We start from the raw sequence: 13,757 nt of genomic DNA on the forward strand, positions 1-13,757 counted from the left end.
AAAAGATCCTGTCACTCTCCTGCTTAAATTCCTCCAGTGGCTTCCTATGGCACTTAGAATAAAATCCAGACTCCTGTGTGGCTGACTGTGCCCTACCTGCCTGGGCCTGCCAACCACTCAGCCTGATTTCAGGTCCCTTTTCCCCTTGCTCATTGTTCTTGGTCATACTGGCTATTTTTGGTTTCTTTAATGGGCCAAGCATGTTAGGAGTACGTTATGACTGGGCCAGAACTGAGGTGGCTGTTTGCCAGAGAGAGGAACTTGCCTGGCTCTTAATTTGACCTGATTGAAAGCAGAAAATATCTTTTTCCTCTGTCTGGGGTCAAAGCTTCTCTTGAAATTTGCTCTCAGAAAATTGGGCCACCTGTGGAGGCCTGGCTGCCAATGCTTGAAGGGAAGGAGCAGGGCTGTGGGGATTATTTGGCACAAAACTTCATTTTCCCTTTCCAGGAAGGAGAGGATCTGTCCTCTGTATAACTCTGAACAATTTTTCTTTTTGAGGTTATTTCTGTTTCAAAACATATGAAAGCCATATAGCTAGATTTATTGAAACTGGAATAGAAAACAAGGATCACTTTCTTCTCTGTAACTGTAATGATTCTCAAATATTTTCATCTGGCAAAAAGGACATATTTTTACTATCCTATGGACACTATCACACAAGCAATCTTTTCGGCAGTTTATCTTACAGAAAACACCACTCTTGAAGAACTAAGAAAGGGATGAGGCTGGGAAAAGGACCAGGAAGCTAACATTTATTAAGTACTCACTATGTGTCAGGATATATACATCATCTCTTTTGATTTTAATGATGGCCCCATGAGGTGGATGTGATACTTCTATTCCTTTTAGATGTGGAACGAGGGTCAGAGAGATGATCAGGGTCACTTGGCTAACAGAGCAGAGCTAGCCTGGTCTGACCTCATAGTCGATGCTTTGTGAATGACCCTCTGCTGCCCCTCGCCCCAGCCTCTATACCCCATCCCTGGGTGATCCTGTCCACTGCCGCTCCCAACATGCTATATCAGCAGTCTTCAACCTTTTTGGCACCAGGGACCAGTGCTCCTATGAGAATCTAATGCCTGATGATCTGAGATAGAGCTGAGGCAGTGATGCTAGCCCTGAGGAGCAGCTGCAAATACAGATGAAGCTTCTCTCGCTGCCTGCTGCTCACCTCCTCCTATGCGGCCTGGTTCCTAACAGGCCACAGACTCATACTGGTCCACGGCCTTGGAGTTGGGGACCCCAGTGCTACATTATCACCTTGGTGCAGACGCAGCCTCTATCATTGTGAGGTCTTCAGCTGACTCAAACAAGATGGGAACTTATGAGAAGGCCAAGGAGCGGCACACAGATTCAAATGGAAGGCTGAAGAACCAGGCTTGGGACCGTTGAGAACCAGGCAGCTGTGGGGCTGTCTCAGTGGCAGGAACAGCTCTGGCCTGGACTCACTGCTAGAAGCACTGTTTTTAGCCTTTTGGTCACTCTGCTCATGATTCCCATGCAGGGCAGGAATATCTCATCAGTTTAGCTTGCGTCATATGCCTGTCCTTTGGAAAGGGACAGCAGTACCCCTGATTAAAGAGCCTTCCCCACTTCTCCATGGGCTGAATTCAGTGTTCCAAAGGGTGCTACTACCAAAGAGGAGAAGTGAACCCTGCACAGCCAAAAATGCGTTTCTGCTCTACTTCTGAGTTCTCCCTCATCTGAGCCCTTCATCTGCCTGCTGTTAGATGTCTCTGCCTGGACGTGGATAATCCTGGGTGTGGATGTCCTTCCCTGACACACTGCTTTTGACTCTTCTGATCAGACATTCTCCAGGCACCAGATTGGAAGCTTGGAGTTGGTCCTGTTTATCTCCTTCATTTTTCTCCCTCTGCTCCCCAATCAGGTGCTCAGTTATGAGCTGCATACACTGGGTGTCTGAGTTTATTCTTCTTTTTCATTTTTCAAAGCTCCTACTATATATCATTTATTATCCTTTTATTAGGGTTGAGAAACCTTGGAGCAAGAGATTAAGAAAGTTGTTTAGCTGGATCAGAGGTCAAGTAACCCTAACAGCCAAGTACCAGCACAGGGATTTGAATTCAGACTGTCTGACTCCAGAGTCTCATTTTTTAACCCTGGTACTGTGCTCTACAGTCATTAGGGTACTGAAGGCCCCACCCAATGTAGCTCCAGACTCTCTCCAGACCTATTTTCTCCTTTGCTTTGTATATCCTGTATTCTGGTCAAATTGGGCTTAATAAAATAGTAGGACAAATAAGAGCGACCATTCCAAGTATTTGTCACTCTTGTTTGTCTCACTATTTTATTATGGAAAATTTCAAGCATACAGAAAAGTCAAATTAATTATACAGTGAACTCCTCATACCGACCCACTTAGATTCTGTAATTTATATTTACTAAAATTGCTTTATCACATATTTATCCATCCATCCCTCTGTCTACTCTTCACTCCATCTTCTTTTTCCCTCATCTTATTTTTTTTTTTTTTTGATGTATTTTAAATTAAAATTCAGACATTGGTACACTTGAACCCAAGCACTTCACATGTGTTCCTTTTTCCTGGCTCTTTGAAGATGTTGGCCTTAAAGACCAGAGTGTCGTGGCCACAAACCATGAGGTTCTTGTAGCCATAGGAAATTGGAAGAGGCAAGGAATGTTCGGAGGGAGTGTGGCCTTGCCAACACCTTGATTTTGGGCTAGTGATACTGATTTTGAATGTCTGGTGTCAAGAACTGTGAGAGAGTTAATTTCTGTTGTTTTAAGCCACCAGTTTGGGGTAATTTGCCACAGCAACAATAGGAAACTAATACATAAGAGAATGCAAAGAGGGATACAACAGGACTGATGTGTGGAGCAAAGGAGCTTATGTGTTATTCTAACCACAGCAACAACAGGAAACTAATACATAAGGGAATGCAAAGAGGGATACAACAGGACCGATGTGTGGAGCAAAGGAGCTTATGTGTTATTCTAAGGTGCAAGGTAGTTTGTCTGAGAAAGATGGTCATGTGAAGAAGACTGGCTTACTGAAAAATGTGGACAGAAATGGTTTAGTAGGTAGAGGATGGGAAGATTTCGTGTGGATGTGTTTGAAGTCATCGGAGCACCAAAGTGAAATGTACAGGTGGCATCTAGACACATGAGGCCCAGCAGGTTGGAGATAAAGAACAGGGTAGTCAGTGAGCCTGGGTGAGTATGTGTGAGTGTTCACCGAGGTTCATGCTTCAGTTCTTTCAATACATTCTCTCTCCCAGGGAATTTGGGAAGTCAAGAGATGGGAAAGTGAATTATGGTAAAGGCAACATTGAAGGTCCAGGTTCTGCAGAGTCCATGCCCAGAAAGTGGGGATGAGGGCCCAGGAGGAGGCCGGGGCTCGATGGTATGCAAGCAGTGGAGTGAAGGGAGGTGTATCTAATTTGCTTTCTTTCCTCATTTCTTTGCAGCTTCAGCCCGAAACCAGTAAAACCTCTGAGAACCTCCTGTCACCATCGGCTCAGCTCTCTTTAGGTCAAAGCTTTGTGCAAAGCCACTTTCAAGCACAATATAGGTAAGAATGGGATGTGTTTAGAATTACCCGTGAATTCAGCAAACTTATACACTGGTAACTAGTCTCCTATGGCCAGGTTTACCCTGAGATTAGAAATACAACAAAACCCACGAATATCCTTCTCTCTCCCTTTATAAACCCCAGTTAACCATTTACTCCTGTGGTCGCTGACATTTAGTATTTCTTTCCCTTCTTGCTGGCTTTTGGGAGTCATGCGAAGATGGTTCTACAGATTGTGAATGTGGAGGCCAGGATCTCCCCAGCAGGTAGCCATTGGGAAGCTGGTGAGACCCTTCCTATTTGTTCTTTATAGCCAGAGAGCCCAGTTTAAGTTATTGAGTTTAAAATTTCCCAGCATTCTGGAGGATATAAAAAATATACAAGTACACAGGCTTTGACTTCAGAAAAGTTCTCTTTGGGCTTTTATATCTGATGGTTCAGAGATTCACATAAGGTAGACTATTTCAAGTATTACAATGCTTTAATGAAAGCACTAATTGCAGTGAGAGGTCAGAAAGGGAGAAATCATCCTGGGCTTCTCAGAGGAGATATGCCTTTTGATAAACCTCTGAAGGAGGAAAAGGATTGAATGGGTAGAAACATATTCAACAAGAATGCAAACCTCTTAGAGGTGGAATAAGCACAATGATCAGGATTTAGGGGAAGCCATTGTTACAGAGAACTCCATCTAAATGACATGCTCACCTATATATTTTAAAATTTAATCCTTTCAGGAACCCTAAGAGATGAGTTACAATCTGGGAGGCTGGGGCATCTGGGAGGTTGGGCTTTTCATGAGGACATATAAGTTCCTTGTAAATGGTGGAACCAGGGTTTGACCTTAATAGATCTTTGAAGCACAGTTCCTTGTGCTTTCTTTGTAATTCTTCCTCTTTGGTTATTTTTCCATCCCAACTTGTTCTGTGCTTAGGATGTTCTGCTCCTACTTCGGTTGTGCAGAAGCTTTGCCCTCTTGTTCTCTATTATGAATGTTAAACTTTTTAAAATATTTTTTCTTCTGGATGTTGCATTCAGTCATTTTCAAAGGTGTGCTCTTCTCTGAGTCTTCTGGATACTCTTCCCTTTCTTTTGCTCTGTTGTGTTACTCATAGGCCTCCTATTGTTTTTTTCTCTTATTTACTTCAGACAAAGTAACAGCTATTCAGTGATTTAGAATTCACTTATTTATAGCCATTTACTTCCATACTTTTTGGGTATTTGTATTATTTGCGTTTGGGAAGGAGGAGATCACTTAAAATTGCCCAGAAACTGTCCTGATGTTGGATTTATATTATATTCAGTAATGGCCAATAAAATAAATCAGTGATCACTGTCTTCGAGTTGATTGTTTATTTAGGAAGACCAAATAGTCTCTGAAACACTTTGGAAAGATGCCAAAACAGCTTTCCACTGGAGTGGAAAATCCATAGCATTCGAGAAGTTCTCTTCCTCCCTGCCCTGCGGGAGTTGGAGGGTGGACCCTGAACGAACAGCTAGAATGACCATGGGCACTCCACTCCCACCCTTGATTGCTTAGCATATGGGGTGATTAAGATCTCTTCTTAATGAGCCCAAATCTCATTGTTGTACATGAAGAGTGGCCCACTTATTTCTGAGAGATGTTGTGATGCACTACAAGGTATGCATCGAGGAAACCTAGATTTCATGGCTACTGACCTTTTGGGCCAGGAAAACTACTTGTAGAGCATCTGTCTTATCTTCAGGTGCCCAAAGCACAGGCTGCTTGAAATAATAATGAGACAGAGAAAAAGAAGAATAAAGGAGAAAGCAGAAACCTATGGAAGGAGGGAAAAGGGAGTATAAGACGAAGGCATGTTAGAGAGTGGGGAAAGGTCACCAGGTACCACTCATTGGTGCCCTTGTAAACTAAATTCACTTATTTCTCTGCTCACTCCATTCTCTCTACCCTCTTCCCCTCTTGTCCACACATACTGTCTTCTTTCAAACATCTGAGCATCTGATATTATGTTTGGTCCAGTAGTTACAATGAGGAACAATAGTTCTTTGCCCATGAGAGAGAAATACTCATTAAATATATCCATTTATTCTCTAGATAGTTTATTCATGCCTACTATGTGCCAGGTTCTCTTCTAGGGGCTGGTTTTTGAGCTGTGAACAAGACCCAGAGCCTGTTCTCATGGAGCTCACATTCTCTTGCTGACGTGTTAGATAATGTACATGTCAACAAACAACTTGCCATAGTGATAAGTGAAATGATAAGGCGTAACCTGGGAAGTGGGGGAAGCAGCCAACCTCAGATAAGGTGGTCAAGGAAGGCTTCTTTTCAGAGGAAACATTTGAGCTGAGAACTGAGTGACAAGGAGTCAGCTATTCAAATACTTGGGGACAGCGTATTCCAAGCAGAAGAAGTAGCAGAGACAAAAGGCCTGAGATGGGAATGATCTTGGCAAGTTAAAGGAACAGAATGCTGCCCAGAAGTGAGGGCTGGGAGGTGAGGCTGGAGAGGCGGATGGGGACCTGGTAGTGCAGGTATCCAGTCCAAGGGTGCGGTTTGGTCTAAAGGGCCCAGGAAGCCACTGCAAAATTTAAAGCAGGGTGTGGTCTAGTTACTAATTTAAGAGGTAATGCTGGTTGTTATAGGCAATGAAGGGAGACAAGACTGGAAGCTGAAGCAGCAGCTGATGTTATGCAGTCATCCCAGTGGGTGAATGATGGTGGCTGGGATCCAGGAAGTAGGGGTGGAGATGGAGAGAAGTGGATGGGTGGGGAAAATGTTTTGGGTATAGAGTCAATAAGACTTCTTAATTGGTTTAAGGGTGTGGGGTAGAAGGACTGAGGGAAAGATGAGAATTTAGGGTTACTCCTGGGTTTTTATATACTTACGTCTGGTGAATACTTTGAAGAAAAATCAAGGGTACTTTGAAGTATACATTACAGATGTGAAAGAGGAAAAAACTCTTGTTTTCTTACTCCTCTTTGCTATTACCACACTTAACAATACTTCTGACACCAGATGGGTGGGTGTTTTTCCCACACCAAGCAATTCTGCAGTTCTCTGTGGACACCAACTGAGTGCCTACAATTTAATTCAATTCTGTCACTATCTACCTGGAGATAGCGTCAGCTCCCATAGATTAAGGGCTCAGTCCCACAAGACTGCCTCCCCACCAGACAACAGTTACAAGTCCCAGGTTGTCACCCGTGTTTCTAACCTACTGACCATAAATCCGAGGTTCCCATGACTGCCTCCTCAGGTTCGATGGTTTGCTAGAGCAGCTCACAGAACTCAGGAAAACAGTTTACTGGTTTACTATAAAAAGATACAATTCAGGTACAGCAAGATGGAAGAGATAAACAGAGCAAGGTGTGTGGGAAAGGTTGCAGAGCGCCCATACCCTCTCGGGGTGCACTACCCTCCCAGCACCTCCACATGTCCATCAACATAGAAACTCTCCAAACTCCTGCTAGGGTTTTTATGGAAATGTCATTACACAGGTGTGATCGATTAAATTATTGGCCATTAGTGATGAACCCAACCTCTGGCTCCCTTCTCTTCCCCTGAAGGTATGGGGGAGGGGAGCTGAAAGTTCCAACCATCTAATCACATGTTTGGTTCCCCTGGCAACCAGCCCCATTCTGTGGTTATGTAGGGGCTTTCCAAAATCACCTCAATAACATCACTCAGGTGTAAGGGGCTTGTTATGAATAACAAAAGATGCTCCTTTCACCTTTATTCTTGCTCTTATCACTTAGGACACGTCAAGGTTTCGGGAGCTCTGTGCCAGGAACAGGTGTGGAGACTAAATATGTATTTCGTATTAAAATCATAGTATCACTCTGACTGGTGCAGGGTGAGTCAGGAGAAGATTCCTGAGGAATTGACATTTGCGCCGATCAGATATTAAGTACTGCAAGTGCCCTTCGGGCAGATTACTATAGGATGATGAATAAGAAGCGAGGTATTCATGCTGAAAAAGTACTGATGACAGCTAAAAATACCTGCTTTGTGCCTGATCGTCTATAGTAAAGAAAAATAATAGCTAGAAATGTCCATCAGGCTAGGGCTTTGAGGTCTGAAAAGTGATTTTTTGCAGCAGTCAGTGGCGGCCAGCTCTACACTGGTGCCCTTGAGTGGTGGTGCCTCCTGGACCCTCCTCAGCCTTCCTTTCCATTTGGGAGGGCTTGCCTAAGATAGAAAGCTGCCCTGGTATCAGCCTTCTTTAAAAAATTGAAAGCTAGAAGAGGTATTATGGGTTAATTCAGAGGTCCCTGTTCACTGACTTTCTCCCTCCTTCATCCCCTCACCCCCTTTTAGGGGGCTGAGTGTTTGAATTTGGCTGGAGGAGAGAAGGAAGAATAGTAGTATTAGGGTACTGGTGCTGCAGACTAAAGGAAAAGTAATTAGCTATTCTATATGATTATGACCACAACCTAAAACACTTGCAAGTTTAATAACCAAGGATTGTTGATCTATTGGAATTTTGGCTAGAGGAGGCAGTGTATGTGTGTGTATGTGTGTGTGCATGTGCATGCTTGTATTTGTTTATTTCTTCATGTTATTTATAGCCTTATTCACAGAAAGTCTAATCTGGTTCCCATCACAGGCAGCATTCCCTTCTAGGCAGAGTATGCTTTAGGAGGCTTTCTCAGAATAGATTTTGGAGAGGTGACATCTTGCTTATGTGTTGTCATAATTCCTGTTGGTGGCGTAGATATCAGTTCCACTGTCCAGTGAGCAGGCGAAGCTGGCCAGGTGTGAGGTATGAAATGTGTATATGGCAGTAGCGAGAGGTCAGAGTGACAAAGTGTGCAGTGTCAGAGTGTGGGGCTCATTTCTGGACATTTGTAGCTGGCAAGAAACAAGCAGCAGTGCCAAGGTACAGTAGCAGCTGACTAGGTTGGCTTTAGAAGAGAAGTTTGACAAGGAGAGCAAACACCTTAAGGAGATGGGTGAGTGAACATTGAAGGGCAGTGGGGGTGATTTTCTGTCCCTTTCCCCCTGTGAGTGCTTGGGGGACAACAGGACAAGACTGAATGCTCTAGAGGGGATGGCGAGGATTAAAGGACCCCTCCGGCCACATTTGAAGTATAGCTGGAACCTAGTAACTTCCAGTTTTTTGTAGAAATGATGCTGCCCCTCTCTTCCTGATCTGCTGGTCCCACTTACTCTGTCTCATTTCTTATCCTTTCAGGCATATTTCACTTCCTTTCTGTAGTTTATCATGAAAACAGGGTTTTCTTCATTCTTTAAATATAAAATTAGACCCTTGTAAGTTTTTTCCCTGACAGAGGTTCCCTGACAGAGGTTCATAGTTCAAGATAAAGGTCTATCCCAGTTTAGTGTGATGCAACTCTACAAGAAAAACACAGCCTAGCTTAGTTTTAGTAGGTTAAAAAAAAGTCAAAGAAAAATATTTCTTTTCATTTGATTGCTAAAATGCAAAACGGGGATTTGGAAGTTTACCAAGGACAAAAATACATCTTCAGCCCCCTGTTATGTCTAGGTACTTGATGGGTGAAGGTGGGAGAATTAGAAGAAAAATGGGATGGAAGAGGAAACTCCACAATGCCATAGAGTCAGGTTCCCCTTGATGTCTGATATACCTCTTTTTTTTTTTTTTAATTTTCTTTTTTTACTAAAACATTACCATGGTATTCCCAAAGAGAAATTTATCAGAGTCAGTGAGAATGATTGAACATTAAATACTTGGGTCTGTTTTCTAGAATCATGGTTGGTGTGCTGTTAACTTGTATCCAGGAGAGCCAGCTTGCTATGAGCATATTATTTAGGGTTGCCTTGGGCAGGACCCAGAAAACCTCAGGGTTTCTTGCTTTTCCCTGTTTGTTTGTTTGTTTCTGTTTTGACTGCTCAACAGAAAACCAATCTAGCAGAGGGTCAGAAAACCTAGTTCTGGTAGCAGCTCCAGTTGCTTGCTGACTTACTCTGCTAGTGAGTACTGTTCCACATTTTCCAAGGAAGTTAATGCAGATTCTAGGATAAGGATTGTATAGCATCCAGAAATCTCTTATATTATGGAAGAAATAGTACATCATATGATTAAGGAAATAAAATTTGAGCACCCATGTGGAATATAAAAGTTGCTCTTCACTTTCAGAGATACATGCTAAAATAAGGGAGTGTTAAATTTAAGAGTTTTAAGAATATAAATAAACTGTCTGCATATCTACTCTAAAACAATGCCTCACTCACTTATTCTAAAGACTGCAGGAACGGTAATGAGCATGGACTCTGAAATCTGAGCCTAGCTCTGCCCCTCAAGAGCTATGTGTCCCTGGGCAAATTACATAACCTCTCTGTGTTTCAGTTTTCTCCTCTTTAAAATGGGGATAATCCTGGTTGCTATGGGTAGCACATGGGTTAATATGTGCACAATGCTCAGAATAATGCCCAGTTCTTACTAAATGCTGTTTCATTGTTAGCTATTACTGGTAGCTGCTATTTTCCGAACTTTGTTTTTTTATTGGTACAAGAAGGAGGGCAGACTGCATCAGTGGTTCTCAGCCCTGTCTAAACAATAGTGTCACCTGGAGAACTTTTAAAATTCTGATGCCTGTGCCTCTTCCTACTTCCCTTGAAACAGAATCTCTAGGAGTAAGGCCTGGACATCTGCATTTGAAGAAAAGTTTCCTGTGTGATCCTGGGGCACAGTGAGCCTGAGAACCAAGGGAATAGATGGTCCTGAGAGCCCTTCCAGCTTAAAAGCTGGCACACTATGTTTCTATTTGGAAGGGATGTAGCTTCCCTTTCCATGCTCAGTGAACAAATACATACTCAATGCACTTTTTTTTTGTAAAAAATTGAGGTGGAAGTCATATAACATAAAATTAACAGTCTTGAAGTGTACAATTCAATGGCATGTACATTCACAATTTTATGCAACCACCACCTCTTACTAGTTCCTAAGCATTTTCATTACTCCAAAAGAAAACATGATATCCATTAAGAGGTCATTCCCCATCCTTCCTTCTCGCAGCACCTGGCAACCACCAATTTGCTTTCTGTCTCTCTATGGTTTACCCATTCTGGGTATTTCCTATAAATGGAATCATAAAATATGTGGTCTTTTATGTTTAACTTCTTTCACTTAGTGTGATATTTTTGAGTTTCGGCCATGCTGTAGCATATGTCAGGACTTCATGGCTGAATAATTATCTTGTGCGTAAATACTACATTTTATTTACCCATTTATCCATTGATGGCCATTTGGGTTGTTTCCATCCTTTGGCTATTGTGAATATGCTACTATGAACACTTGTGTACAAGTATTTGTTTGAATACCATTTTCAATTTTTTGGTCGTATACCTAGGAGTGGAATTGCAACGATAAATCTGTATTTAACTTTTTGAGCAACAGCCAACTGTTTAAATGTGATTAAACTTTAATCTTTATTTTTTGCCCTCACAGATCTTCTTTGACTTGTCCTCATTGCCTGAAACAGAGCAACACCTTTGATCCTTTCCTGTGTGTGTCACTTCCTATCCCCTTGCGCCAGACAAGGTATGTGAGTGTCATGCCCAGTGAACCTTACTTCCATTCTTACTCCTTATTGAGAACCTTCTGGCCTTGCATCTGTAATTGTCTCTCTTCTGCTTCTCTGCCAGTATTTCTCTAGAAACCAGCCACTAGCTGGATGACATTCAGTTATGGAATGTGACAATTAAAGTGAAAGGTTACTATGTCCCATATTTATCTGAAGAAGTAATTACAAACAATGCTTTTGTAAATTTATCAGCACCAGGCTTATGTCTTTGGCCCATTCAAAAGCTGGCATGTATCACTCAGTCAGATGGACAAATGGGAGAAAATCTGTCACCACCTGCTTTTCCCTGCTTTATTTCCAAATCCTCTCTCCTTTTTTGTGAAGGTGTAGGAAAATGTTTAAGGAGCAAAGAAAAGGGGAATGGGTTGTTAGAGGAGACGAGATAAAAAGAAAAGAGGAGGTAGGATTTGGTAAGAGCTGTGGCGGGGCCCAATTTTGTAAAAAGAAGTAAGAAGCACATAATATAGGCCTCCAGGAAACCTAGGTCTTAGCAGTGACCATAAGGCAACTGACCAATGTCACTGTCATGGAAGTTTAGTGAGCAACTGCATAGAGTACTTTCACTGACGTCAAGATGGTGGCATTTCTTCCTTGCATTCCCCAACTTTGTCAATGCAAATTTTCTTGCCCTCTGCAGCTGAAGGCATGACAACCTCATAAAGCTGATAGCCTATGCCACAAATATAGCACTGCCTTATCCTATCACCAGTGACACCATGAGATGATATCTAGTGGTAGATGTGGGGTGAGACTCCTGGCTTGATGCAGCATAGCACATTGGTTAGGATCACCGACTAGGGCCAGACGGCCTGGGTTCGAATCCCAGCTCTACTAATTAGCTGGGTGACTTGTATAATTACTGCAGTATAGAACAGGAGCTGGAAAAGTGAGGCCTTAGGTATGCTGGTGGGGTTGGTAGGAGGTGGGACCAGATAAAGCGGAAGGGGCATGTTCCCCTAGCAAGGGAGAATTTCGATAAGGAAAGGAGGGCGTCGTCAATAGTGTTGAATCTTTAGAAGAAGCTTGGCTGCTTTACTTCTCAAACTTCAAAGTTTGTTTTTGATTAAGATTTTCTATTTAACAAACAGAACCTTGAGACCATAGATCTTTGTTTTGATTCTTAATCAAATACCTTTTATTTTTAACTTGCTGGAAAAGTATACTCAGCAGAGACTCTTGGAGAATTGGCTCTCCACTGCCACCTTGTGACAGTGTACCTAAAGTACAGTGACTAGACCTGGAAGCAGAGATTAGCCTAAGTGCCAAACTTGACCCAGTGTCAATGGTGTTGGGGATACTTCATGTCAATCCTTTAAGGATATGGACTCCTTATTTTTCAGATTCTTGAGCATCACCTTGGTCTTCCCCTCTAAGAGCCAGCAGTTCCTGCGGGTCGGCCTAGCCGTACCGATCCTCAGCACAGTGGCAGCCTTGAGGAAAATGGTGGCAGAGGAAGGCAGAGTCCCTGTGGATGAGGTATGATGGAATTGCATGGGACCTGGTCACTGGATGATGAAGTGTTAACTGGGCCAGCTGTTTAGGCTGTTTTAGGCTCATTTCTGGTTCCCAGGTTTCTCTAGTTTGACTCACAAACTTTTGTTTGATCAGTGGTCTCTGGTGTCAGTGATGACTGAGCCTTGACCTCCCTGTACTTACACAGAATAACTAGAAAAGGACACCACCTTTGTCTTCCAAGAAGGTGTCACTGTATGATGAAGTGCTAACTGGGCCAGCTGTTTAGGCTGTTTTAGGCTCATTTCTGGTTCCCAGGTTACTCTAGCTTGACTCACAAACTTTTGTTTGATCAGTGGTCTCTGGTGTCAGTGATGACTGAGCCTTGACCTCCCTGTACTTACACAGAATAACTAGAAAAGGACACCACCTTTGTCTTCCAAGAAGGTGATGATAATTACCATCATAGTAATTCTAACACTAGCTATCCCTCAGTAGTGCTTAATGAATGCTGGATACAACTCTATGAACTTTATATTCATAGCCAATTTAATTCTTAACCATCCTATGACGTAGATGTTAAAATTATCTTCATTTTACCAGAGAGCAAAGAAGAGGCATTGAGAGGTTGAGTGGCTTGCCTAGGATCACATAGCTGCTAAGTGACTGAGCCAGGATTTGAACACAGATGGTTTGATTTCAAAGCCTGAGCCACTATTCAATATTTTCACTCCTGTGAATATAAGCCAGGATGCTGAAGGGACAATAAATGAAATATGAGGAACCACTGAGGGAACTGAGCATGGGTAACTTGAGAGGGGAGATTTGGGGGAAAGTGGGATGGTTATGCTCTACTAGTTTTTTTAAAGGAGTCCTGGTAAAGAGATTGGATTCACTGTGACTTTGAAGGGTGGAACTTGTAACAGGGGCCCCCATGAAAGGGTAGGATAGAGGCGATGGTGTGGAAAAGCAATGTGGCATGATGGGAAGGGCTCAGAATGGGGTTTTACTTGTGATTCAGTTACTTTCTAGTTTTCTGACCTTGGACAAAATAATCGGTCCTCTGTTTCTTTAACTGTAAAATGGAAATTTTACATTTTTCTGATGCCCTCATGGGATTTTTTCAAATTAAATATTTTTAACCTTTTCCTTAAGGAGTAACACAAATACAATAAAGTATACATGTCTTAAGGTTAGAATTTGT

The 13,757-nt window shown here is 42.5% G+C and overlaps 1 protein-coding gene across 1 annotated transcript in view; it reads left to right on the forward strand.

Annotated features, from left to right (window-relative positions):
• Nucleotides 1-13,757, forward strand: part of USP43 (ubiquitin specific peptidase 43) — an 81,547-nt gene that overhangs the window by 11,788 nt on the left and 56,002 nt on the right. Inside the window, exons 3-5 of the mRNA XM_025040082.1 lie at nt 3,453-3,556; nt 10,966-11,058; nt 12,442-12,577. Coding sequence (XP_024895850.1) covers nt 3,453-3,556; nt 10,966-11,058; nt 12,442-12,577 — 333 coding nt within the window. The remainder of the gene's footprint in view (nt 1-3,452; nt 3,557-10,965; nt 11,059-12,441; nt 12,578-13,757) is intronic.

This window comes from Pteropus alecto, unplaced genomic scaffold (genome assembly GCF_000325575.1).
Source record: "Pteropus alecto unplaced genomic scaffold, ASM32557v1 scaffold398, whole genome shotgun sequence".
NCBI lineage: Eukaryota > Metazoa > Chordata > Mammalia > Chiroptera > Pteropodidae > Pteropus > Pteropus alecto.